This window comes from Embiotoca jacksoni, unplaced genomic scaffold (assembly GCF_022577435.1).
Source record: "Embiotoca jacksoni isolate LCO1_2020_lvr unplaced genomic scaffold, fEmbJac1.0.p SCAF_6, whole genome shotgun sequence".
Taxonomy (NCBI): domain Eukaryota; kingdom Metazoa; phylum Chordata; class Actinopteri; family Embiotocidae; genus Embiotoca; species Embiotoca jacksoni.
In genome coordinates, this window is record NW_027185414.1 from 3,170,702 (window position 1) to 3,198,485 (window position 27,784).

Genomic DNA, 27,784 nt, shown 5'->3' on the forward strand with positions numbered 1-27,784 from the left:
GTTAAATTAAATATCCAAGTTCATGCCCTTCAGTCAATCAAGTACCGCTGTGTCTGTTTCAACTGTTTCCGCTAAAGGATGAGAGTGGAGGAAGTAAAAGAAGCCAAAAGAGTAAAAAGGAAACATGATCTGACATAAAGGTTAAAGTGTATCATAAATTATATTGTACAACTAAAACAACAGTGAACATTCATGTAATAGGCACTGGTTTGTTTGTTCTAATTCCTGTTTATAACGATCATGTCCTACACATGAAGACATACAATATTTGTCCTGTCAGACTGTTGGGAATTTTGGAAAAACAGATTTGTTGCCAAATAAGTAGCTTCCTTGTGGTTTTAAGGGGAAGCAGCCATTTTGCATATTGTTGTGTAACTGTTTCTGTTTTATTTGCATGATGCACCGACAGGGAATGCAAACTAAATGAGTTTTATGTTAAAGTACTGCCACCCTTATCAGTGTTTTACGTTTAAGAGTGTACACTTTATGATATTCAATGTTTATTATTGTTTTAAAACGAACGACTTTAGTTTACAATGTGCATTACTTTAACACAGATGTCAGCATGTGTCTTTCTTTGTTGTGTCAGACAGGTTTTGGGCATTTAGGTGATTCATATTTTGATAGTTTTAAATAGACACCTTCATTATTCTGTAGCTTGTCTTTTAAGACTGTATTTTCTACCCCCTTGGTGTTTTTCTGTAACTGGGTTCACTTAGGATTAGAAAATTTGCATTTCGATGACAATAATTAATATAAAGTTAACAGCGGCTAACTTTAGCGTCTGTTGGTCAAACTTTAATGGAAGTAGAAATTTATTAAATAAACTTGAGGTGGAGGTGGCATTTATTAAATGGTTTTTTATTGTTGTAACTATCTTATTGTATGAGTCATTTCTTACCGTCTCACATACCGTAGTGACGTAACCTGGATGAAACAGGTGCTTTACGGTGAGTTTTCTTCGGCCCTGAACGCACCACCCACTCCTTTTTTTTTTTTCTAATATATTTTTTCCTGTTTGGGCGGAGTTTCTGGTTTGAGCTGGAAAAAGTCCTCGTCTGAGAGGAGTGTGTTCAGAGCAGCGAACACCTTGTCGGAGGAGAGAGGTCACTCACCTGTTGAACAGCAGCGGTCGGGTTTCAATTCATTTTTAATTCGCTTGTTTTGTTGCGGGAGACTCTCGGAGTGTTTTCCTGCAGGATGACGGACACTCTTCTACCAAACGGCATCAAAGACAGCGGAGGAGACGGCGCGTACTTCAGAAAGGTGAGTTAGTTCTCCCGTCACTTCACTTTGGGAACAAAGTTGACTCTCGTAGTGTACACAGCGCACGTTTTTTACAGGTGAAAACTGGGATTTTAACTTACTGCTGCTGACATGTTTGTTTCTGAGGTTGAGAATGTATTGTTTTCCGAAACAAGTCGGTGTTAACGTAGCAGACAAAACACAGCGGACTTCCGTCGATATGAAACATATTTCATGTCCCTCTTCCTCACCAGTAGGATGTCGTATTTGTACCAGCGAGCCTACTTAAGACTCGTTACTTCTAAGGATGAAATATATTTTGTAATATATTAAATAGCCCTATAATAAAAACGTAAATATAGCAAACATTTAAATGGATGACACAATGTCAGTTTATTTTCAGATCACCTAAATACCAACACAAACAGACGCAATTGAAACAATTTATACTTGAAACAAATAAAAACAGCCTGGTTTCAGTCTTTCCTGCTGCAGCTCCTGATATGCCACCAACAGCAGCAGAAACCACAGCACTGTCAGCTTCAGGTGTCCCTCTCTCTCTCTCTCTCTCTCTCTGTGTGTGTGTGTGTGTGTGTGTGTGTGTGTGTGTGTGTGTGTGTGTGTGTGTGTGTGTGAGTTACTCTGAGAATAGCTGCATCTTCTGCCCTTACTGATAGTGAGAGAGCCTGAAAGGACAGATATAAACATCCTATATTTAACATTATCAGTTTCCTGTTGCCATAGGTGTGATGGTGATTGACAGTTGAAAGATGATAACTGTTTGTCAGATTACTACTGCCTATTGATCTTTTTGACAGGTGTTTTGTTTTCACATTTAATCCAGTAAAACTGCTTTCATTGCAATTAAGTTTCTGGTTTCCTCATGTCAGAGGATGATTCTGTTTAAAGGAACATTGCAAGCCCACTAATGACCCCACCTTTGACTTTTTAATTGATTGATTATCAGGTGCTGATAGGTGCTCAGGATGATAACATCAGCTCAGTGTTATTCAGATAAGAGGGATATCCCTCCCGGCAGTATCTGTGGAGTTGAAACTGAAGCTTTTTTGTCATGTAGATTATCTGTCATGATACAGTAAAAATCATCAGATGAGATGAGGAGCAGCAGAGAAACCTCTCAAACCAGTTTCACGTCACACGCAGTGTACCTGCGACTGTACTATTTTCAGGAGCTCTGAGTTTGTCCCGTTGGAGGCTGTGAGAAAGGCCGTTGGCAGCGGTGGAGTGATTATCTACTGTGTATTTACTGAGGTCCCTGTCTGCCATGCTGTGGTCCGGGTCTCATTCCTCCACATTTGCACTGGTATCCTCAACTAGAGTGTTTTTGTGGACAAGCTTGTTTAGATGGGCATCTGAACACAGCCTTTGTGTCTTTCAATCCCCCCGAATCCCCCTCTGAATGCTGTCTGGATTTAGGCTCTGTGCTGCCACTTCCTGTGTCTATAAACAGGTCAGTAGGAGCCGGGGTCTGGCACTGCCGTAGGACTTGATGGGAGACTGCAGAGCCTAATACCTCAGTTACAAAATGTTTGCTTTGTTTCTTATCATGCAGTTTGTGGAGCCTCTCTTCATTATATCCACATACCCTTTCTTTTGTCCTCTGTATTTGTAAGTGTTGAACATTCATGGGTTTTACTGTCATTTCCTCTCCCAGTATAGAAAGGCTTCCACATTAGGCGAAACCTCAAAGCAACGAGTTCTGCGTTTTGTCATGTTAAAGAGATTTGGAAACTTTTAGGTCAAATTCTAACCGAGGAGAGCCAAGATGATCTTTGCTTCCATTTTCTGTGCCCTTCTGTCTCTTGGGTGAAAATGAGTTTAATGATTTACAAGGCCTCGCTCGGCCCGACTGATGCTCCGGGGAGCTGTTGTGGTTCAGGGCTTTCTTCCCACCCGCCCACTGTTTCACCTCCAGCTGGCCAACGTCCGACTGGACGGCTGCAGGATGGAAAGATGGCAGAACAAAAAGCAGACTCGGCATGTTTCTACTACTTATCCTCCTTGGCCAGCGAGACCATTGACGTAGCATCTGGCCCGGGGCTGTCCTGCAGCCAGACCACAGACACAAATTGACAACATGTGTCCTGGTCCATGAACCAGACGAGCTCCCTCGACTTGGAGACACACTTAAATCCCCTCAGCAGGGCTCGTATTGGAAAAGAGACAAATAAGAGACGTAGCTGTGATCAAATATTGACTCATACAGTAGTTCACTTAAAATGTAAGATGTCTCCTTGGATTGAATCACACACACACATCCTTCAATCTGTCAAGGCACCCCCACTAACGAGAATGAATGAATGCAACATACATGATCTCAGCTCGTCATTCACGCCAACACATAGAGGCTTGAATTTAGAGATACTGAGCACGCTCGGTGTATTTATAGAACAAAAAAAGGAATTGTGAGTCTGTTGTTGGCATAACTGGGTCGTGGCTGGAGCCTCTTTCTGGCCGGACTCCAGTCTTAATCACCACTTGTATGAACCAACCATCCTACGAACCGTTGCGCCACATGTTCTTTATGAAGCCTCGGTTATATAACAGCAGATTGATTTGCTGTTTGACGGATATGATAATACACTGGACCGTGTTTGTGTTTTGCTCTAATGAAGTGTTGTGAACACTCGTAGAGAAAGACTGAACTGTTCAAGAATGCCAGTGGGCACAGTGACGAGGAGGACGGCCCTGCTTTTGACTGTTTTCGGTCTGGTTAGCTCTGCAAAAGATGAACAAAATGCTAAACAGCTCACCGTCAGTACTGAACAATACTTTAAAAGACAGTTCAGATCCTGAAAGACCTCATTCTTCCAGCTCGGTTCTCAAGTAAAGAACTGGTATCGGGTTTGTAGACTTAAGTTTTGTCGTCATACTGACGTGATTAAAACAGCGTTGCTACACATGATCAAGATCACCACTTAGGAATGTTTCATAGTGTAATTATAGCTATGGTTATCATCAGTAACTGACCACTCCCTTGTTTGTACACAGACACCTCATTTTTGATGTATTGAATGACGTGACGGCGCCTGACGTCTTTAACCTGCCGTCATCCTAACAATAATTGCTGCTGCGTCGCGCCACACCTCTGATAGCCTACTGTGCAATTAACAAGGCTTTTATTTTGTCTTGGTTAATCATTACAATCTCAGGTCCCTGAAGTCTTTGCACAGGCTCAACAAAGTCACTACAATAGGATGGTTGCATTATGCTGTAACTAAAAACATCATGTTAAACTTGCCCCCTTGTTGAAGCCATTTGACCTGCAGTGTTGAAATTTGTACTTAAGACCAAATACCTGCGTCCAGTTCTGCTTAATCATTACAGAAAAGAACATCAGCAGCATGACTTGGATGTAAATGTGTCAAATATTAAACTTTTGACACGGGAGCAAAACAATGTTTTTCAGAGGAGCTGGTGTTTGGATCAGCATCATCTATCCTTTATGATCATTTACTGCTTGAGACCTCTGACTGTAGTTAATACAGAAACTGAAGTGTAATCTCCCGCTGACCTCAGACTTAGTCAGATAAATAAATACAATGGTAACTGTCTGCTGCTGTTGACTGTAAACTAACCGGTTTTACTGTGCTGACTGGTCTCCGTGCATCATGCTGCACTTTGCCGTCCCAAATGAAGTATAAGCTGCACCTCTGCTGTGCTGTGAGTCAGTAAGTATGAATGCCTGGAGCCAGTTTATCTGTGCTGCTGTGAGTGACAGCCTGTTGACTGAGTGAGGCGGGTACACTTGTGGTCATGACAGGGACAGAAAATGCAGTAGAGCCACATACTGGCCATCACGTAGAAACACGGAGAGGGAGAGCGTGTGTCCCAGTTGAATACTTTTTAACAAGGTGCAGCTGCTTCCACACCCTACTGAGACTTATTTTGACTGTTACATCAAGGCCTACAGATAAAGAAAGATTCACAAAATTGATTTAAATGCCAAAAGTGCTGTGTCTAATATTTTAGCTCATATAATATAATAATAATAATAATAATAATAATAATATATTCCCAGAGAGAGAAGTTTCTGGGTGTAAGGATATAAGAACAAAGTGAGAGGGGAGATGTTTTAGTGAGTCTGGTCACGTTTGGCCTGACTGAACTCCATCTATCTAATATTTTTAGATTTAAACAAAATACTTTCTCTGAACCAGAACAAAGACACCTGTTCAGCTGATTGTGGTTTCACTTGCTGCCTGTACGGCCACTTCTCACAGCTGTACAGCAACAGTGTCATATGGAAATAAATTCCTGGGGCTAACCAAGCAACGATTAATAGATACGAAACAGAGTTTGAATGAAATTAAGGAGGGAAAGGGAAATTAAGGTGTTATTTTATGATTGTTGCTCGGCGAATCTTTGTCTCTGCAGTATCATGTTTTTCTTGACTTGCATTTTCAGAGGATATGATCTTCTGCTGACATGTTTTTTTCCTGTCTCTCCTGGTCTCAGGGTTGCAACCCGTTCGCACAGACTGGACGAAGCAAACTGCAGAATAAGCGAGCCAGTCTGAACCAGCAGATCATCAAACAGATGAGGATGAGGGCCGGGGCTGAGAATCTGCTGAAGTAAGAACAAACTCACACATGCATACAACATAATACATAGGTCAACACTTATTCATTACTCACTAATTCATTGAAGATTGCACATGTTTAACGAGGAGAAGATAGTTCAGGATGGGTTAAAGTCACACACACATGCAAGCAAAGATACGGATTTGCATCTGTTACACAAGACAACATTAGTATTGTCAGTCGCTCATGTCACTGTGGTATAAAGGACCTCAAGTAAACTCCTTCTGGTGCGTCGATGTTGACAAGTTTGACTTCACCTCCTTCACCGTTCTGTCATGAGCTGTCATGAAGTCTTGGTGAGACTTGAAACAACACAGGCCAGATGATATTAAACGATAGCAATCTTAAAGAGGAGCATTTCATGGAGGCTGAAAACAAAGAGCTCTTGTGATACAGTTTGTGGTGCAGAAGAAAATTATTTGTGCTCTTTGAGCCCTTTGTTTTGATTAGGTTGCAAAACTATTCCTCCTATCACAGTATTTGATAGGATGATGGTGCCTTTTGTAATTTAGCATTTGCTCTGTGATAGCTACAGCATGTGCTGCACAAACCTGACTTTTTCTTCTGTGGTTTTAGTGCTTAAAGGTGGATTTAGAGGAGGTAGTCTAATTGGAAATATGTGGGTTTATTTTTATTTTTTAACATTCTAGATTTGCTTGTTAGTTTTTGGTCTGCCTGGGTCTGAGTAAGGGCAGAGGACAGTGTGTTTACTTGAGGACTGTTAGTGGTTGTGCCACCAGAAGCTGCTCTACTGGAAGAAAAATCAAGTCTAGTCAAGGCAACTTCTAGCTGCCTGGTGTGGAACAAATAAGAGATTCCATAAGTCATCTTTTTGTATGTTTTTACTGCAGTTGATTATAAGAAATCATCAGGAAAACATGGGGAAAAAAATCCGGCCATAAGTATTTTCAGAGTTGAATCAACTGCCCTGATAAAGTGTCAATAGAAACGGACTATCATAAGCTTTATGAAGCCTTTGTTTATGACACACTTACTGTATTGGATTGCATTAGATTGTACAGTTCTCCCTTGTTGTTGTGAGCTTCAGCAATGATAGTTTGTCTCATAACAATTGATGATGGTGTCAGGTTTAGTGAACTGTTCGAGGTCAAAAAGTGTCTAGTCATCGAAGCTGAAGCTTCTCGACAAGAGAAACAAAAGGTAGGAAGGTACACCTTTCCTCTGACCACTGTGGGATCATCTCTGTTTCCTGTGTTGAGATTAGTCTGGTGAGGAAGGATACTGCCTGTGTGTGTGTGTGTGTGTGTGTGTGTGTGTGTGTGTGTGTGTGTGTGTGTGTGTGTGTGTGTGTGTGTGTGTTGGTCTATGAGTTCATTAAATCTGTATAAGCCCACTGTCAGTCTCAAAAAGGCATTCACATTCCTGTAATACTTCACATAGTCTGCTCAGCCAAGGCCCGCGGCAAAAAGTGTGTGTGTGTGTGTGTGTGTGTGTGTGTGTGTGTGTGTGTGTGTGTGTGTGTGTCCCTCTTTGCCAACCAATCTGCAGCCCAGAGAGCAGCCTGGATGGCTCCCTGAGTTTCAGGTATGCTCTCAGGTTTATTTTTAAGGCCTTAAATCACATGTAGTCTGACAGTAGTTCTACCTGTGATCTTCCATATGTGTGTGTGTGTGTGTGTGTGTGTGTGTGTGCGTGTGTGTGTGTGCGTGTGTGTGTGTGCGTGTGTGTGCGTGCGTGTGTGTGCGTGCGCGCGCGTGCGTGCGCGCGTTGTTATCCTACCCATCAGGACATCCAGCAGGGGTTGTCTCGTCAAAAACAGGCATTCATCGGAAGACAAAACTTCATTTTCTTGTTTGTTCCTTGAGTATTCAGAGTGTTTCCTCTTTAAAAAAAAAAAAAAATTGTTTCTCTCTTTTTTTCCTTCTTCTCTTTTGTTCTGCATTGCTCTCTCTATCAGCAACAGGAGAAGTCTGTCTGGTCCGACCAGTTCTCTTCTCTTCTCTTCTCTTCTCTTCTCTTCTCTTCTCTTCTCTTCTCTTCTCTTCTCTTCTCTTCTCTTCTCTTCTCTTCTCTTCTCTTCTCTTTTCTCTAGAAAAAAACAGCTGACTGAGATACAGGAAAAGAATTGCCTGCAAAACAACACAGATACTCATATGTGACATGTGAAAGTAGCAGTGGTATTTCCCCTTAGGTCAAGCTCGAAAAACACTGCATCCTGTATTGCAACTTAACAGACCATCCCTATCTTCTTTCTTTTCAACACCACCTCTCTAGTTTGTAATGCTGGTATTCTATTGAAAATGAGAGCAGGATTGTCTTGGCTTGAGTTTGAGAGTTATTGTTTTCAAAGTTTGTTTTTCAAACTGGGGAAATCTCCTCTAGAGCTCCACAACACTCACTATGATACATGAATTGAAATGCATGTGTAAAATTGGTGATTCCCCCTTCAAAGCTTTGTATAATTGAGTTTAATTGAAATTCCAATCAGTATCAGTACTACCAGGTATCTCTCTTCAGATCTAAGCCCCTGAGGAAAAATACAACTAAATATCAATCTGCCACAAGAATAAAACCTCTCCAGAGAAGAGGGTGGGAAAAACGTTCCCTCTGCAATTCCCACGCACTGCAGGACGATATTAGATATTAAAATTGGATGTTAATAACAGCTTCTGGGCTAGCTGGCATCTGTTCGGTCTAAACCACAGCAGCTCCTCCTCCTCAGACCCCCGTCAGTGAGCCAAAAAGAAGTGTTACAGTAGTGCTGACGTCATGTTGCAGTGTGTTGTATAGATGGAGTCTAAAGGAAACATATTGTGACCACTCTTAGGAGTAAACAATGTGATTTAAGGATCCAACTGTCAGATAAAATCATTCTTGCAGTACAAAGCCAAGCCACCAAAATGTCGAGTAAAACCTGGTTATCTTGTTTCAGCTCTTTAACCTTCAGTTGAACTGATTATTTTTGTTTTTTTCAACTCCTGCTTGTCAGCACTTCTTCACATGTCACCTTTGGTGTTAAAAACAGCATCCTCTGTAATTACAGGGCAGAAAGAGATCAGGTGACACAGTGACAGGCTCTGAAACGTCTCTAGACTGACAGGTTTGGGGGGTGAGAGGGATGTGGGGGTGGGTGGGTGGGTGTTACCATTAATTACGACTGTCAGGGAACTTGTTAGGATTCGCTGTAAAAGCTAGATAAGGCTGTAGCGAGACCACTGAGCTGTGCGTGTGCGTGTGTGTGTGTGTGTGTGTGTGTGTGTGTGTGTGTGTGTGTGTGTGTGTGTGTGTGTGTGTGTATATTATCTTGAACACATGCAAAGTGCAGGTTTTGCTTTCAAATACAGACACTGAATCATAAATTCTGCCCAACAAAGGATTCAGCCAGTTTGTACACGCACGCACACCTCTGAGGTATCAGCATGGCCTTATCTCTGCTACGCAGTGAATCCTCTCAACCCATTTTCTTTATAGACACTCTGCACCCTCACAAAGATATACACAAATTAGTGTAATGACCATTTTCATCTTAACACAAAAATATACAAACTGTACATATAAACAGTTTTTTCTCAAATATACTACAAGATGTCCAAAAATGAACCCAAATTCTTACGGAAACAGATGGTCACCTGAAATTAGGGGATGTTGTGTCCAGGATGCTTTCTTTCACATCCCATATGATTTCAGAAATCGAGAGCTAGATTTCAGCACGCACGATGCTAATGTCACCATCCCTTCGTGACCTCTGATCACCACGGAAACATCGGTCCTAGTGCAGTACAATATACATACTGTGATGCATCTGTCATGCAAGGTGGGTTTATTTAAACACTGAGTTTACCACGGGAATGACAGACTGTGAATCATAGCTCTTGGTTGCGTGCTGGAGAGTAAATCAAGTGCACAGCAGCGCACAGTGACGCAGGTCTGTGGACCACAATACCATGACAGACACGCTTGTTTTAATAATCAGCTGCAGGAAAGTTTGACTGCATCAGATTGGATAATAACAAGGCTGATCTATTTTTCTTTCTTTCTTCTCCCTCTTACTTCAAAAGATTTATCAAGTTTTTTGTTTTGTTTTTAATGTGCCTTTTTCATTTTCTGCCTTTCTGCCTCTCTCCACGCTCTCCTGTGTGCAGAGCTTCATCCAACAACAAAGTTAAAGAGATGGTTCTCTTGGAGTTGAGCTACGTGAACTCCAACCTGCAGCTGCTGATGGGAGAGCTGGAAGGACTCAACAGCTCAGTGGAAGTCTACCAGAACACTCAGTAAGTCTCTCTTTTTCTACTACCGATCCTAAATTGAACAAAAAGATATTAAAACGACCCATAAGGAGGAGGAAATGTGAACTTGCTGCAGTGTAAAGGTGTTTCCACCTAACATACAGGCATCTTTAGAAGAACTTTAGAAGAACTCAACAAGGATCCAACTTGTCAACAGACTGCGACTCATTTTGTGTCCTAGTTTGTTGGCCACACAAATGACATTTTGCGGTGAACTTCACCAACAAAAAAGATGTCTGTTGCATGCATCTGCAGGCAATCGAATGTAATTACTTCCAATTTTCAGATTAATGAAAGGTTTACTTTCATGCTAACTGCCTGTGATGAGGCTATTAAATAGAGTCCATGTTAAATTGCAGAGGCAGCAGCCAGCGCTTTCTACTGAAGACGTGAAGTCCTCTTGTCACAGACCCAAACTCCCGAACATGCCGCAGAGGCTGAACCTTAATCTTCAGGTTTTTTTCTAACTTGTAGAAGTGAGGATTTGTCAAGGTCATCTCAGTCTGCAAATAATTTTTCAATCCGGAAATCAGAATTTTTATTTACTGTTAGAACAAAAGAACACAGACACATCGTTTTGATTGGCAGCCAATAAGAACTGATGGCTCTGACAGCCACCATGCACTCCTCCAGATGAAAGGCACTTGATGACAGACGAGCAGACAAAAGGGCAGTGTGTAGAGGAAGAGGGAGACTTACAGAAAACATCCATGAAGGCAAAGTGCATGAAATTGTTGTTGTTCAACTGGACCGATAGGTTTTTCTGGCACGATGCACAGAGCAGCATGGAAACCACCAGCTGAACTTTTATGCAAATCAAGATAAGCATCCAGGAAAGGTCAGGCTGACGGCCGGGTGTGCACTGTGGTGTGGGTGACAGTGATAGCTTCTGGTGTTTTCTTTCTCACATAAACCAGGTCTGTAATTATTCTATTACTATCTATTGCTTCCTGGATGCTGCTGTAGCGAAAAAATGTCCCCTCGGGGATTAATAAAGTAACTACCTAACCTAACCTACAGTGTGTGGATGAAAATGCCTTATTTATGTCACGAGCACATCAGTGTCTCAGTCACGTGTCCAGAAAGCTTTAGTTAGAGACAAAGAATTCAACACAGAAGTATAGAGGTTTAAAGAAGTGGTGACACATTTGATTGGAATATTGGAATCTGTCTGCGCTGCAAACTTAACATTTCCTCATGATAACATGAAATCTACTGACAATAATAAAACCGGTTTAAAGCTGGTGCTTGCTTTGAAAAGAAAAGCACTTGGATAACTAAAAGCAAACACTTCAATGGCTGGGTGTCGGTTCTGGATGAAAATGATGCACTGAAGGCAGGAAAAGATTTACATTATGAACATACAACATTTGTATATTAACTTCACACACACAGGCTGTTACCCATGACAACAAATCACAGCAGAGCAATAAAATGATGAGCATGTTAAGGTTGTGGAGGATGGGTTTGTTGTATGGTGGTGACCATGGTAACTGCTCTGAGGGTCATTCACAGAAATGTCACATGGTTGACAAAGTGCCAAGCTCCGACTACCAGGCTGTTTGTTTGTCTTTCTAATACTATTCAATGTTTTATTTTTTTTTCTTCTCTCTTTTGAATAACCTGCAGAAGTAGTCTGAGCTTTCTTGTTATTCCGTTCATAAATGTGCAGATTAACTTCTAAAACCTAACATGCCAACTTCTGTCAGCACTACAATAAACCCAGATTAGTGTGTTTGGCTGACAGGGTCTCTGTGCTGTAAAGCCGAGACGCTTTAACCTGGTTTTAATAAATCAGGTTGCCTGTCTGACTCCCTTTGTAAGGCGATGAACTTTCCTCTCTGGAATCCAAATATTTTCCTGACAGTATTTTGTGTTCCACTCAGCAATGCAGCTGATAATATTATCCACAGATACATCATACCTGTCAAGGTGTTTGGTGTCCTCCTCAAAGAAACAAGAAACAAACTCTATACATCAGCCACAAAGAACATTACCATCCTCAAAATGTAACAGCTGCCTCTTTACAATCTTGAGTCCCAATTGTCCTACGTCACATGGGATGAGGCCGACTGGGAGTGTCGGAACAATCAGCATGTCGTCAGCCTCCTTATCGGGCTCTGAGAAGCACCAGCTCACTGCTCCGTGCACACACAATAGGGAGGCTGTGAAACCGGCTGTGAAACCGCCATCACCTGTCCACTGCGTGTCTCTTTTAAAAGACAATTAAACACGTGTAAAGTCCAAGATGTTCCCATCATCTTTTTCACACTACTAGTACACAAAAGGCCACTAACCTGAACATAAGCATACTGGATATGTTGAGAAAGTCCTCCCCTGTCATTTCAGAGCAGGTGTCTCAGCGGGATGACGCTGTATGGCCACAATGGAGAGTTAGCCTCCTCCTCTCAGCCTGAAACACAACCTCACTCTTAAGTACAGAAACAAAACACCTCTCCTCACCTTTCCAAGCTTTTCCCACTGGTCTAGTGTCCTTTTGAATTTCTCACTCAGACCAGATTCAGCTGGTTTTTGGCATGAGGTAATGCATAACAGAAAGTGCGTACAGTCTGTGCGACCGGCACAGTATGTGCTGTACATTTGTTAAGGCTCTCCCTGAACCAGGAGCTGATCACTGCAGCCTTTACAATCTTATCAAATATTACAACTAATACAACAAACACTAATTAACTCTGTTGAACATCATGTTTATTATATAGATTCCTTCAGTTTCACTCACAGTAACAACATGTTGCTGTGTTGTGTGATGAAGGAAATCTTTGTTCAGTTCCTTTTGTGCAATGTTCTTGACCCGGATAACAAACTGAACCTTTGTAAAGACTCTGAGCCAGCATAGCTAAATGAAAACAGGACGATAAAGATATCAGCACTGCAGGCTGCTTCATTAACATTGCTACTTTTTTTTTTAATCCAAGATTCCTTGAGAGATCAGATATTTTGCTCCTGTGGCAACCTCTTGGCTACTGGCTGCTTATACATAGACAATCCAGTAATAAATAATAATAGGAAATAGGGGGAAATAGTTTTGTATCATCATATAAATAAATCTTCAGATAAAATTAGCAATTAATCAGCTGACAGCAAAAATAATTGAACTTTCAAACACATTATTATATAGTGTATGTCAACAGATCTTTTTTGTGCTGATAATGTCTTAACATTGGAATAATATTTATTTATATATATATATGCTTCCTGTTATATCCCGTAAAACCACAACCGACTCTCCTGTCTCACTCATATTATCTAGTAGAGCAGTGCCTACTGACGCTAACTTACACGAGGCCCCATTCAACTCTCAGAGGAGTCTCAACATACTGAAACATATCAGTTTACTGTGTCACACAACAACATGATGTTTACTGTATTTGAATTCGTAACCAAGTTGTGCCCGGCTCCCTTCAGCTAAAAACCACAGCTTCCATTGACCGCTACGGTCGTCTGTTGCACTTCTTGCACACAGACACTTAAACGGTGTGTGTGTGTGTGTTCTGGCATGCAGGGAGGGGGGGGGGGTGAGCTTCGGAGAGGCTTTTAACATTTCAGCCTCCCTGCAGAACAGATCCCCTCCTCCTCCCCCCATGGATCTGCCTCTGCCAAACCAGAGAAAAGAGCAGAATGATCTCATCTACAAGTCCTGATGGATTACACTGCAGCCTCTATCGTGGTCCGTCAGTGTTACTGATGAACGAGGTCTGCTGTGATTCACAGAGCCAGGCAGCTCCAGGAATGTTGTCTTATCATCAAGTGATGAATGATTGTGATGCTGTTTTTCTGAACACTGTGATCATGACATCTGATCGTACTTCATCTCTTTCTGTTGGAAAGTCGTGTATCAAATAGATTTGAGATCATTTGTAACTGCTGGTTAATGCCGTAACTGAAGTTTGTGCTGCTGTTAGACTCATGCAATTCCAAAAGCAGCGCCGGAGTACCACCTCATTATCCTGCTCTTAGTATGGGGGAGGGCTTGTTTTTTTTTATAGCCTCTCTGTGATCAGCAGCAGGTATCTGTCAGGTTATATTTCCTCAGCTCTGATAACAAGCTGAACCTGCTTTCCATCTGTCATTAGCAAGGACCTCCAAGTCCACACAGCCTGAGAAATTCCAAAGCATTCAAGGCTACAGCTGAGATCAAAACAGATGGTTAACCTGCTGGTTTATGGCACACTCTATTTATTGTTTGATGGGTAGAAATACAAGGACGTAAAAGCCCACCTTGATAGCAGCTAGAAAATAGATTAGCTAGCATTACTGAAGCAAAGCTCCAACTCCAGAATGAGTAATCAGCAGCTTTACAATGCAAGAGGCGCCATTCACCTGTAAAGCCCAACTCCTGCAGAGTGTTTACTACACCATCTGCCTAATCCTGACCTCTCTAGTATGAGACTACACGAAGCTTTAAACTAACATATCAACTTTCATGAACAACAAAGCTGTTGCTGGTGTGAACAGGCTCTTCTTAATATGACATTGTTGTTGATATCAAAGGGAGTTTCTTGTTTGATATATTGTACCAAACCTTCAAGTCTGCTGTCATTCATCATTAACATAATTTTATGCAGGTCAGATAAACACTTCAGTGTCCTTTTTGTATGAAAGACCCATTCGTCACACTGTGACGAATAGAAGTGGGTCTATGTGTTGTGAGAGTGTCCTAAGGCCAACATGTCTGTGAGCAAACTTGATGTGTGTTATGTTGATTATAAGGTGACTGATCATGATATCTTCACAGGGAGACTGCCAACATTCCCCTCATCGCTCTGGGTCTGAAGGAGACAAAAGAAGTGGACTTCTCGGCTCCATTCAAGGTGCAGCAGAAATAACAACAGTTTTACCATCCCCTTCCTAAACTGTGTTTTATTAAAATTGAAGAGACATACAGTAAAGTATACAGGAACTAAAACATTTGGTTTCATGCTTTTACATTCGACTCATCAGCTGAACAAAATGGTTTCCCTCAAACGTTAAAGGGCAACGGTCTAAAGCATGATGGCAACATAAATGCAGACTGAGCCACTAAATAAAAACTGCAAGTTTGCATGTCTGACCCACATCGGCATTGTTTTCAGTTTGGATTTTGATCCTTACAAATTAATGTCTCCTTTCATGAAGTATTTGGGTCACGAGTTCTGCACCTGCCACTACATTTTGTTTACCGTATGCTCATTCAGGCGCATTCAGGAACAAGGCCACACCTGACTAATAAACTAGTAAATCAAAAAGTGGGTCAGTAGTTATTGTAACCAGTGGAGCTATCACGAAGCTGTGTCCCACTGCGGGGAATCTCCTCATAAACGTCACGGATGGGACGTTACGTCCTGTTCTGGATTGTTGGCAGGCGTTGTCAGAGGTGTTGTGACTTTGTGATCTCTGAGCATGTTAATTCTGCTCCACTGTTAACTGTAATCACACCTTGGTTTTAATGACCCCGTGTCTCCTATATCTGGCTGGCTCCAACAAAAAGACAGGTTTCACCAGCCTACTTGGCACAGTTGGGTTTGGCTTTGTTTAGAGTGGAGTAGTTATGGGAGAGGCCACCTCGTAAATGAAAGATCACTTGTTTAAGCCCCAGAACAGTCCACAACCACTGATTGGAAAAACTGTTGTATTTACTTGTTGACTTGTATCTGTCTTTAACAGGACTTTATCTCAGAGCACTACAGTGAAGACGGGAAGCATTTTGAAGATCAGATTGCTGACATGATGGACCTGCGACAGGTAGTGTGCGCTCACTCTGATCTGACTTTATATGTTAATCAGTTCTGAGCCAAATGTTTGATTTTGCGCTTATGAACTCTCTTCGGTGTATTTTAAGGATTAAGCATTCATAAGATGTTCCACCACATGGATACCACTGTCTTAACTGTGAAAAAAAACTGTGTGAACTGATCCATTAAATGGGTTTAAACAACAGCACAGTGTGTCTTCACCACAGGAAGTACCTTATTATTGCAGACTGTATCAGATCTTTTTTCTCTCACGTTGTAGGCATGCAGAACGCCAAGTCGGAATGAGGCCGGGGCGGAGCTGCTCTCAAAATACTCCAGCCATCTTCCTCTGATAGAGAGCCGATTCTTCTCCCCAACCCGCCAGACCGGCATCTTCTTCACCTGGTACACACCAATTATTACTTATTATTTCTAATCTATTATTAACTGCAGTAATAATAGTAATAAACCAGCTTTATGAACACTTGACAAAACAAGTAATAAATATTACATTATAAGTGATTAAAATGAGTTATACACAAAGAGCATTACAAAGAAAGAAGTCCAGAGCTTTAAATTAGTTGCCTTGAGCTTCTTTTCCTGGTCTTCCAGGGGATTGAAGCTCAAACAGCAAATGCTGTTACTTGAATCCATGCATCAGCTAGTGTATATATATATATCTCTGCCAGAAATCTCATTGGCGCTTATAAGAGATTATAAGAAAAGCAGGTTTTTGCCTTCCAACTGAATTTTTCATTTGTTACTATAAGTAAAAGAAAAATGTATCTAGAGAGGTGGAGAGAAGAGCGGTAGTCTGCAAGGATAGCTCTAGTGACATTATCAAATACCCCGCTTTGGAATTTTATAAATTTTACATTTAACATTCACATTTTACATGGGCAGTCCATAGAATCAAATAGAGACATTTTCATTAATTTGAAGTTTTGAAACATCCAGCAAGATCAAAACCGTGTCCAAAAAGCATCCAACTGACTTCATAGGAAATGCACTTTATGTTTGTAGCTGAGATGAAGTAGAGGGAGAGAAGCGATGTTTAACAGACAAGCGTAGAAAATATAGAGGAAGGCCGAAAGATGATTTGATGGGAAGTCGGAGGCAAACTAGAAATAAATACAGTACTTGTAATGTCACTGTAAATTTCTTAAAACACACGCTTTTATTTCTGTATTTACCTCCCTTAGTTTCTACTAAACATGTAATTAACTCAAAATATCTTATCCTGTGTTACTCTTTATATCCTTTACTTTGTTTACCTTCTTGCCTTTTACAGATTTTTATTTTCTATAAGGCATTTTGTGATTTTATTCGTACCACCGAAACAGTTACCTCTCCTGCCTCTTTCCTTCAGGTACGACTCCTTCACGGGCGTGCCAGTGTGTCAACAGAACATGTCACTCGAGAAGGCCAGCATCCTTTTCAACATGGCCGCCCTCTACTCTCAGATTGGTACCCGTAGTGACCGTCAGACGATAGTCGGCCTGGAGGAGGCCATCTCTTCCTTCCAGAAAGCTGCAGGTATGCAGAGATAGAAGTCCAACAGCTTGTGATCTTTGCAGCATTCAGAGACGTTTATTTCATCAAACTAGATTTATCTGTGAAGCCATGGGATTCAAACAAGAGAAGTAATGAGAGTAACTCCACTAAAATACTCTCTGACAGTCAGCTATGATAAGAGTTTGGAAAAGAGTGAGGAAGAAAAGGACCGATAGGAGGATGAATAATAAACATCAATAACTTTATAGTTTTCTTTAATGTAAATCATCACTGGTCCAAACAGAGAATCTTTCTTTCCTCTCATTTATAATGTCTCATTGTTCAGAAAACACCACCACAGCCTTATTTTTGGTATTCCTGCCAGCCTCCACCCTCTGACTTCTGTTCCATGACGGAGAATGAATGCAAATTATGTTTCTCTGGCTTCTTGTCATGTGGCAGAGCTCCAGGAAGCACCAGTCAACCCTCCTGTCTCCCCAACCCTCAAAGGTTTCAGGAAGCTCAGACAAGTTTTGATAGAATTATGACTTGGCAACATGGGTGTATTGCACTATAATTACAGCTCTAACATGGCTGTAGTTATGTTTCTTTGATGGCTATAGTTTCAATTTGTGCACAGTAAAACAATGATGGCATCATGAGGAATGTTGTCACCATTATGTAGAGCCAGTAGTAAACTAATGTGGGGTTGATCAGCACGCATGCTAGCTGTATAAATGCTGCTGCAGTGATCTCCAGCCAGGGACACAAAAAAGATGCAGTTGGGAGGAGCCAGTCAGCAATTGCAGAATCTCAGATGAAGACGACCGAGGCAGTGCTCTGTTATTAAGTTGTCTACAACTCTCTGCTGCCAGGTTTTTAATCTGAAAAATAAGAAGCAGGCGTTCCGGGTTGGAATGCAGATGATCCTTACGCTTCCCCCGAACATGAAACATTGATTTAAGTAGGGTTATGTCTTGGCTTAATTTTAAAGAAGCACACAGACATTGATCTTACAGTTTGTGGTGAGCATTTTTTCCATACTGAATATTGTAATAACAGCAGCAGGCTGTCACTTAACTGGATCCTTGTTAAACATCTGTGGAAGAGAGTGCCAATAATTAAGGTCAAAGAAGCAGCAGAGCTACATCTATCAAACTCCTCTACATTAACTAACAGAGGTTGGCCCATGAAAGTTCACTGTTGCCCAAACTGTTAACTTCACTAGAAGACTACTACTAGTACTGACTGTGGCTCTCAGAGTAACTTGTTTACTCTGGGCTAGATCGAATGAATAGATACAATCTCCCTCATAACCTCTCTGCATCCCCATTCAGCTCCCATCCACACACGAGACCAAATCCCCTACATTGGATCTAAATGACAGATTATACATGAATTCCATGGAAACTGTCTTTGTTATATAGCTCACCTGGACTTTGTACTGGGAGAGAGGAAAGAGAGTTTCTTTCTGCAGGCTTCAAACAAAATCCTTGAAACATTCTTAGTGTGCAGAGGAGCAGTGATTGAATTATCCCAGCTGCCTGTAGGATGCAGAGCCTGGAATAGAAGGGTTACTGGTTCAATTCCTCCGACTGATGAAGATTAAACGTCCATGCTGGAAAGACTTTTGAACAAGTTATCTCACCCCCAACTGATCCAGGGCATTGCTGCTACCTCGTGCTCCAAGAGTGTGTGTGTGTGTGTGTGTGTGTGTGTGCGTGTGCGTGTGTGTGTGTTGACTACTCACACATTGGTTAATTGCAGGATTCAAATTCCTGTATGTAAAAACATGTACTGTTAGCTGAGACTGGCTAAATAAAGTGTTACATGATGGTTTTTATTCTGACCAAGAGGCCTGAAGTTCAAAAAGTCAAAGCGGACAAAATGCCTTTAATCCAGCTTTAATTCAGTTCAGACCCTCTCAGCTGAACTAACTGATGTTTCGTTGGAATAGCTTGTTTTTGGCCTGTGCTGACCTCTCGTTCCTCCGCAGGTATCCTGAACCACCTCAAGGAGACTTTCACCCACACCCCCAGCTACGACATGAGTCCAGCCATGCTCAGTATGCTGATTCGAATGATGCTTGCTCAGGCTCAGGAGTGTCTGTTTGAGAAGACCGCACTGCCCGGGATCCGAAACCAGTTCTACCCACTGATGAAAATGGCCCAAGAAGCTGCAAAGGTAAATAGCAGCAGAGGTACACACACAGGCCTCACACCATATAGATAAAGTGCTCTTTGCTTTTGCTCAAGACTCGGCAAGATTTACTGTACCTAAAGTAAATGTAAAGTGATAATGTCACCACAGGCAGACTCCTCTTTTTTTTTTTTTTTCACGGCTTCTTTCCAGCTCTGTGCTCTTAATGTCCTCTCAGTAACTCGATTCTTCTCTTCCTGCCAGGTCTCCGAGATCTACGACCAAGTCCATCAGTCCATGATCCAGACGCCAATCAAAGACAATGTCCCGTTGTTCTGGTCCACCATGTCACAAGTCAAAACCAACCACTACCGCTCCATGGCACACTACTTTGTAGCCTCAGCACTGCTGGACCATCAGTGTAAGAAAAACAGCTGCTACTTTTCACACTCGGCGAGCTTCAACTGAATACAAAATTTAGAATGAAAGAGAGAGTTGGAGAAAGAGTGGTAATTGTAAACCTGAAGGCTGGATCGTTAGCTGCAAAGATAGTCAAACATAAAACACACATGGAATATTTAATAAATAAAATGAAATAACAGGTCGAATTAAAGGTCCATTTTCACTTCTGGAGCGTCTCTTTGCCAAAGGGGCGGGGTTATCTAGCTTCCTGGGAGTGCACTCAACATGACACACCCAGGAAGTGGTATGAAGGGTACTTATATGTGAAGATGTCAGGTGAGGTTAAGTCTTTCAAACTTGTGATTTAACAGTCATCATGCAACTATCATTATTATTATTAATTCCAGATTAAAGGGGCATTACACACAGTTCTTAGAGGAACCACTCTCAGAGCAGACAGGTGTCTCTTTCATGGACATATTGTATGATAAAATTGTTCATTAATCTGATGTAGGTCTGCTACATTGCCACAATTCAAGTATTTTCCTGCTTCTCTGTTAACAAAAACCCTGAACTACCACTGTGTTTGGGTTACCTACCTACCTTGGGTTACTTCATGTCAGCAATGTACCATAGTTATAAACAACCTCCACTCCGTCTGAACACGTACTGTAAGTTTTAAAGCAGTGGGTCAGTGGCATTAACCTGTCTGAACACCCTGGAATACCCGATCCTTCTCTTTAAAGGCTGTGTGGGCCACTGGGCTGGTCTTGTCAGATGACTACACTGAACCACAGCCAGCCCTGATGCTATTACATAACAGCTATTTAGGGATCCACACAGGCTCCCTTTCTCTCTCTCTCTCTGTCTCTCTCACACACACACACACATACACACACGATGGTAAAAAGAGTCTGTGTTTCCATGAACTGTGATGGACAGAGAACAAAAAAAGGCAGCAAGAGAATTCAAGGTAGAGAGAAGAGATGGTTGGTGTAAGAAAAACTGAAAAGAAATGCTGTAGACTTCTGGAGGATTACAGTAATGTAGTAATGCTGTGTACATAATGAAATGGCAGAGAGAGAGAGAGAGAGAGAACTTTCTGCTGATATGCATACAGTGTTTGTTTTTATTCTTTTCCTTTCAGTTTTACGTTTAGAAGAGTCTAACTTCAAAGCACATCAAAATATCTGGTCTCAGTGGATGGTCTCAGTGCTGTGAAAGGCACAAGACTGAATAGGGGGACAACGGAGCGAAGCAGCTTTGAGTCTGGCAGCTCGTTAACAGATTCCTGTGAGAACCAGGAGAATAGAGCAATTAACCACAGGACTGTAGAGAGAGGACTCAACCCACACACTGGACTGAATGAAGAGTGCTGTAGTAAACAGATTAACCCCAAACACTGCCAAATAAGCACTTTCCACTGTCTCTGTGAACCAAAGAAAGTTGTCATGGTTTAGATTTACCTTTTAAATCCAGTGAACCAGGAGATGAAGGGGAAGAGAGGACAGCTCACAGCAAGAAGTTATGAGAGGGTTTGCATATTGATGAGTTTACTCATGAAATAATTGGAACATCAGAATCAGTGTAGAGTGTTTTCTCTCATCATAATGATGTTGTATACATCAGTTTTATGTGCACTGGCTTATCTGTATACAAATATATCAACTGTTGGTCAGTCGCTGATTCTTTTTCCTCTCTGTGTGTTCAGTGGGTCCGAGTGACGATGAAGACCAGCAGGAGAAGACCTTGTCCCAGGTGTATGATCAGCTTCCGGAGGGACGCTCTCCTCTGGACATCCTGAAGAAGAAAGATGAACGTGAACGCATCGGTAAACAGAAGACAAAATGAGACATTAGGACATGATAAGACACGACTTTCCCTCTTGATCTCTTCTCCTCCTTATTCTCTCTTCCCACTTGGCCTCATCCATTTTCTGCTGAATGTTCCCGCATCTCTCCAGGTAAAGCTCACATCCGTCGGGCCATCCTGGGTCACGAGGAAGCTCTGAGGATTTATGCTTTGTGCCACCACCTGAACAAGCTGGGGGCCCTTCAGGACATTTTGAAAGCCAGTCACGAGCGCTCGCTCCTCAAGTACAATGAAAATGAAATTGAGGAGGATTTCACTGACTACACGGAGGCCCCGGACATCATCTGTGAGTCTGAAGTGTTTTTAATTGAATACAATGAATTAGAAAATATCCTGTTTAAGAAGGTCGGAAAGGATTGTTAAGTTCATTTGAATCTCCATTAAGGGTCACTGAGGTGACAGTTTTTCTTCCTGTGGTTGACATAGAAACGAAGCAGTCACCTTAGTGTCACCACAACAAATCCTTCACAATTGCCACTAATACAAAACAAGACCAGTGTGTTGGTTTGGCAGGTCTGTTTCTCAGGAAACAGTTCATAAAAGGCTACTTTGTTGTTTACCACACCTGCTGCAATTTCCCATGATAAGTAGCCTCTATTCCAAATACAGATGATGTAATGTTTACACTGCTCACTCCCCGCCCACCTGTGTGCTGGGCAACAGTTAAAATTGGGTTGTGACGGTAAACATTGTAAAATGACAGCTTTGTTTCTTACCCTTTCTTTCTGCAGCTAAAACAGAGCACAAAGCAGAGATGGAGTTTCCTACAAATACAAAGGTGAAAGTCATCGACTTTTTCCAGAGGCTGGTATGTGGGTTACTAATATTCTTCATTAACATTGCTGTTTTTTCATACATGTTGGGTGGTGTATTCATTAAGTGACATGAAATGGCTCTGGATTTGTGTTTGACACATTAAAAGTAGCTTCTTCTTTTTTTTTTTTTTTTTTTTTTTTTATCACCCAGAGTGCATTTTTTTGTCCTTTCTGAATACAACCAATCAAGGGTGAGTCTCCTGGAGGCTTGGGCACAGTTGACCACCAACACATTCAAAGTCCTGTCTCGTTTCCAAATCCTCCTGGACTTTCATCCAAAGCAAATGCTAAACTAACACTAACCGTGGACAGAGGTGGTTTGGTTCTGACTTCAGCTCTGGTATTTATTCAGTGAAGGTGAACGTGACAGTTCAGTGCTGCTGCTGAGTGAAAATAAATCTGCCAAAGTCCGTGTTGATTATTTGAATTTACCTGCAGGTTGGAGGTTGACACAGTTCATTCTCTCAACAGTAACTCCTAAACTTGTGCTCGAAGGTTGGACTGTGATTCCTTTTGGGATCTCTCATGCTAAATGCTTGAAGTAATGTTACTGTACTGTTTCCATTATCATGGTGGGAGGGGAGTCTGTATCTGTCACTGGAATCTTCTGTTAACATTCTCTGAAACACACATTCACTTTCAATGCTTTGTATTTAATCTAACACAATTTACAGTTACTGTTACTAAAAAAACAGGCATCAGTTTCAAGACAAACACCTTGATATGCAAATCATTCATACAGGGGTCAAAGGTCGGAGCAGATGTTCCCAGGCAGCAGGTGTAAGGGATCTCTGTGGATAAGTACCTCTCTGGTTCCTGTGACAAAATCCCACGCAGCTCCATATTAACAGTCTTAGCAACGAGATTTGTAATCCCTCGAGATCTGAAGAGCAACGTGAGACTGAAAAGTTTAATCCAGCACTATCTCTGCATACGATCGCCATGGCTATGAATAAAGATGGGGCGACAGGAGTCATCTCGGTGTGGCATGGCATTGATTGTCAGGATTTAGTGAAGAAGAGATTTTCCCAAGAGATACCAAGTGTATTAGATATCAGCTACAGCTGTCTAAATGGGAAAGAAGGCCATGTTTGTGCTGGATTCTGCCCAAGTAGAAATATTATCAAGTCGAAAATACATTATAATTGCTGTCAAAGCATTTCCAATTAAATATAATATTTTTGACTGTTGATCAGACAGTCAAAAAATAGGCAGTTTTAACACATCACCTTGGTTCTAATAAAGCAGATACTATAATTTAATCAGTATAGAAAATGTTGGTTTTAGTTATGTCATACAGCTTTTATCATATACAAAAAAGCAGTTACTCTAAATGGAAAAAATAAGTATGGGAAACTTTGAGATTACCTGGATTTGCAACACTGGTCATAAATTTACAGATGAAAACCTCAAAATATACAAAATATATATGAAAAATGACTGTTAAACATGGTCAGTTCTGGTGGAAAAAGTAAGCAAACCCTTACATTTAATAACCTGATCAGACTTGTATAACAATCAGGAGCATTTTTGGATTTTTGGATCATATTTCCTGACAGAACTGCTTTAGCTTCTCTATTAGGTTAAGGTCTGATCTCTGACAAAAGAAAGAGGTCCTTCTGTTGTAGAGAACTTAAATGTTTAGCATCATTGTCTGGTTGCAGCACCTAACCTCTGGTTAGCCTCAGCTATTCATATTCATCTTGATGATGGCAAACTGTCCAGGCTTAGAGGCAGCAAAGCTCCACCTCTCACCTCCAACCCTGTTTCATTGAGTGGACTTGGGGTTTGTTTAACTCTGGCTCCAATTAGGTTTTGTTTATGCCATTAGACCGTGTGTTCACATACTTTACCCAGACTACACTGTTCATGTTTTCAGTATGGACAATACAACGATTTTTCTGTTATTACTTCAAATAGATTGTGTTTGTTCATAATTTTAATCATCAGAATTCATACATAAATGTGGATTCACTTTTTCCTCCCACTGCATATATATATATACAGCCCAACATTCAACTTTATATACAGTATGGCAGGAGAGGGTTTTTCATGTGAGTCAGTTTGTTTTTGGAGTCCAGTAAGGCTTGTTTGTCTTTTCAAAAGAAAATGTGACTGACCTGCTGAGAGGTTTGACATTTTTTTTGGGAAAAAAAAAAAAATCCCTTTACAATAACATTAGAACTCTGGCAACCCAAAAGGTCATGTGTGAGAAATATGATTCAGGGTCACATGACCTCTGAACTGGGCTGATAATTAACAGGAATCTGTCTTTTATCACAGTGAGGTTGCTGCTACAGTAATAACAGGTCACATACTTTATGTCACGGACACAAGAAGAGAGCCGTATGGTGCTTTTTCAGTTTTCCCCAGGCATTCACGAAAACTGGAACCAACACGATATTATCCTTTCGAGCGTATAAAACCCTGCAGCCATATTAACCCCGTCATCCCCACACTGTGTCCCCTCAGGGCCCTCTGTCAGTCTTCTCAGCCAAGCAGAGGTGGACAGCCCCGCGGACAATACGACTTCGCCCGGAAGACCGAGACCTGGGTTTCACCCTGAAAGGAGAATCACCAGTCCAGGTGGTGTCGTTGGACCCTCTCTGTCCAGCTGCTGTGAGTACGATTATATTCTTTACCACCGACAGAACAGAGGTAGATGGATGTTTAATATCACAGCCGAGCTTTGTTTCTGAAGAATGTCAGTGTTGGACTATAAAGCAATCAGTTTCCAGATATATGAAATTATCTCCATGACGCTGTACATATATTATCAAAGCTCTGTTAGGCACTTTGTAGTTAATAGATCACGTGTATCGTGCATTAAAAAGGCCTTTTTTGCAAATGTGTGTGAACTGGTAAACTGTCACATCACACGCTGGAGGTCATAATTTACTCTCGTCTTAATTAACTGTTGTATCAACACATGCTTCTGTAATCAGAACAGCGTAAAGTTAGATGCACAGGCTGCTCGTCATTAGCTCCCTGCAGCAGGATTAACTAGCAGGAAGAGGCTTCGTCTGCAGTGGGAAAACTAACAGCTTGAGATGGCAGACATGCTTCTATACAGAGTATCAAACAAGTTCAAATTTCAGCCTTATGTACTCGGTGAACCTTTGATTAAATAAAGTCATTCTCAGAAACCCAAACAGGATTCAGCCTCAAAGAATGTGTGCAGGCACCCTCCTCCTTCTCCTCCTTCTTCTCCTCCTCCTCCTCCTACTCCTCCTTCTCCTCCTTCTCCTTCTCCTCCTCAGCCACTGTGGATACTAATTTAATTAAGAATCTGAGAGTATTTACTTTCTACAATCCTTTGCAGTCTGACAGCTCATTAAGAGGTGCTGACAAAGAGCAGACTCTTATTAGGCCCTCCAGGCTCTGCACAGATACAGATTAGCAGTATTACTTAAACCTAACTAGGCCAGACTCTTTCTAACTTTTATTTAAAACTGACTGATTCTCCAGAGTTGTTGACCGGCCTCGGGCACACACGGATCAAGTTATTACACTGAGTAGCTGAAATCATGTTGATAAGAGAGATTTCCCACAGAAAATAATGTTCTGTGGTGCCCACAGTCTGCTATGTGTAAAAACTGTGCTCCAGACTAAACCTCATTGTTTTTTCTGCTGATCTCAGCTGACTTCAGGGTGCTGAAGGAAACTAGGTGAACGTGACCTGGTTTACGTTCAAATAAAACTTCAGCTGTAAATATTTACTGTCTGCTGTATTATCAGGACGATTCACTCTCTTCTCGTGTTTTCCAGGCTGACGGGCTGAAAGAGGGCGACTACATTGTACTTGTGGGCGACACAGACTGCAAATGGATGGGTGTGAGCGAGGTGATGCGACTTCTGAAGGACGTGGACGAGGAGGGGATTGATATCCAGGTGGTCAGCCTGATGGACACCAACCCTTCCATGGTACGCCATGCAGTCTGTCTGTCCAGTGCATTTAGAGAGAGGTTATCTATAGGGTTTGTTTGATTGACAAATCTGTGTCAGATGACTGAACAGCACTGGTAGAGTTTCACATTTCTCATTGGAGGTGCTGTTTCCTGTCAGTATAAATAGTCTACCATTTCCCATGAGACACAGGTCCTTTGATATGACCAACATGTTGCGAATAAAACTGTGTGAGTTTTTAAAAGGTTTATATTTGGATTGTGTATGAAATGGTTCATGAGCTAGTAACATAAGTGTCAGGACAAAGAGCTAAAATACCTTTTATGAAATAGAACAAATGTATGTTTTTATAGTCACTCAGTTGTACAGCTATTTAAAGATGTGGTAAGACTGCATTACAATGTATATTTGTTCATATTATATGTAGTTTTTTCTTTTATATTTGGTCCAGCCCCTGCACAAACCTGCTCCACATTAGTTTTTGGGTATTTATTTACCTTTGTATTGTGACAGTCTATATGGGATGTAATGCAGAAAGCAACTCTGCTCTAATACACACTAACTGTCAATTTCTGTCTCTACCCAGCCTACCAAGAGCGCCACCTTCTGCGGAAACCTGCCCAAGACCTACTCCATGATTTGTTTGGCCTACAATGACGAAGATAAGAATCCCAAGTCCCGCAAAGTAACAAAGAAGTCGTCCTTCCTGAGCTGGGGTCTGAAGAACAAGCTGAAGAGCGCCAGCACCCTCAGCCTCCCCACAGCAGACCACTCGGGCACTCTGCCCTGGAACAAACCCTGTCCCACCTTCCCCAGCTCCAGCTCCTACAACAACGACAGCACCCTCTACTGAGCTAACTGCGGGCGTGTTGCTGTATGCAGAGATCGTGCAGTATGCATGTGGAGCCTCCTGTGGCTACATACAGTGCTGTGCTGTACTCATACTGGACCTGCTGCGGCACAGTGTCGGCCCCCTTTTGTGTTTCCACTGGAATACTGAGCAGTAGTGTGTGTAGCTTTTATGTCACCAGTGGAATGGTGACATGATTGCCGGTCTACTTTGGAAAGTGGCTGTGCCAATTACTGTATATGGGTGCATGTGTTGGCACAAGAGCTCTTTCCCAGCACAGTTCTGTATATGAAGCAAGCTGGACTGTACATCACGCATAACGGGAAGTCAATCATAACCATGCCAGTATGTGTACAGCACAGTACAACTGCACTGTAGGAAAAACATACCAGTTATCATTCCAATCTACATATACATATACATATACATATAACATCTATATATATATATATATATATATATATATATATATATATAT

At 41.6% G+C, this 27,784-nt stretch overlaps 1 protein-coding gene across 2 annotated transcripts; it reads left to right on the forward strand.

Moving 5' to 3' along the window:
• The first annotated feature begins 1,094 nt into the window (after positions 1-1,094).
• rhpn2 (rhophilin, Rho GTPase binding protein 2) lies at positions 1,095-27,758 on the forward strand. Of its 2 annotated transcripts, none has more exons than XM_069174216.1 (15): positions 1,095-1,266; positions 5,725-5,840; positions 9,953-10,081; positions 14,853-14,928; positions 15,761-15,838; positions 16,109-16,233; positions 17,198-17,364; positions 19,319-19,506; positions 19,726-19,882; positions 21,575-21,694; positions 21,827-22,021; positions 22,467-22,543; positions 25,023-25,169; positions 26,319-26,474; positions 27,043-27,758. In XM_069174216.1, the coding sequence occupies exons 1-15, from the start codon at positions 1,201-1,203 to the stop codon at positions 27,307-27,309; spliced, it is 2,064 nt and encodes a 687-aa protein (XP_069030317.1). In that variant the 5' UTR covers positions 1,095-1,200; the 3' UTR covers positions 27,310-27,758. The 2 variants fall into 2 exon arrangements, with proteins under 2 accessions (XP_069030317.1, XP_069030318.1); XM_069174217.1 differs by having other exon boundaries at positions 22,467-22,513.
• The last annotated feature ends 26 nt before the right edge of the window (positions 27,759-27,784 follow it).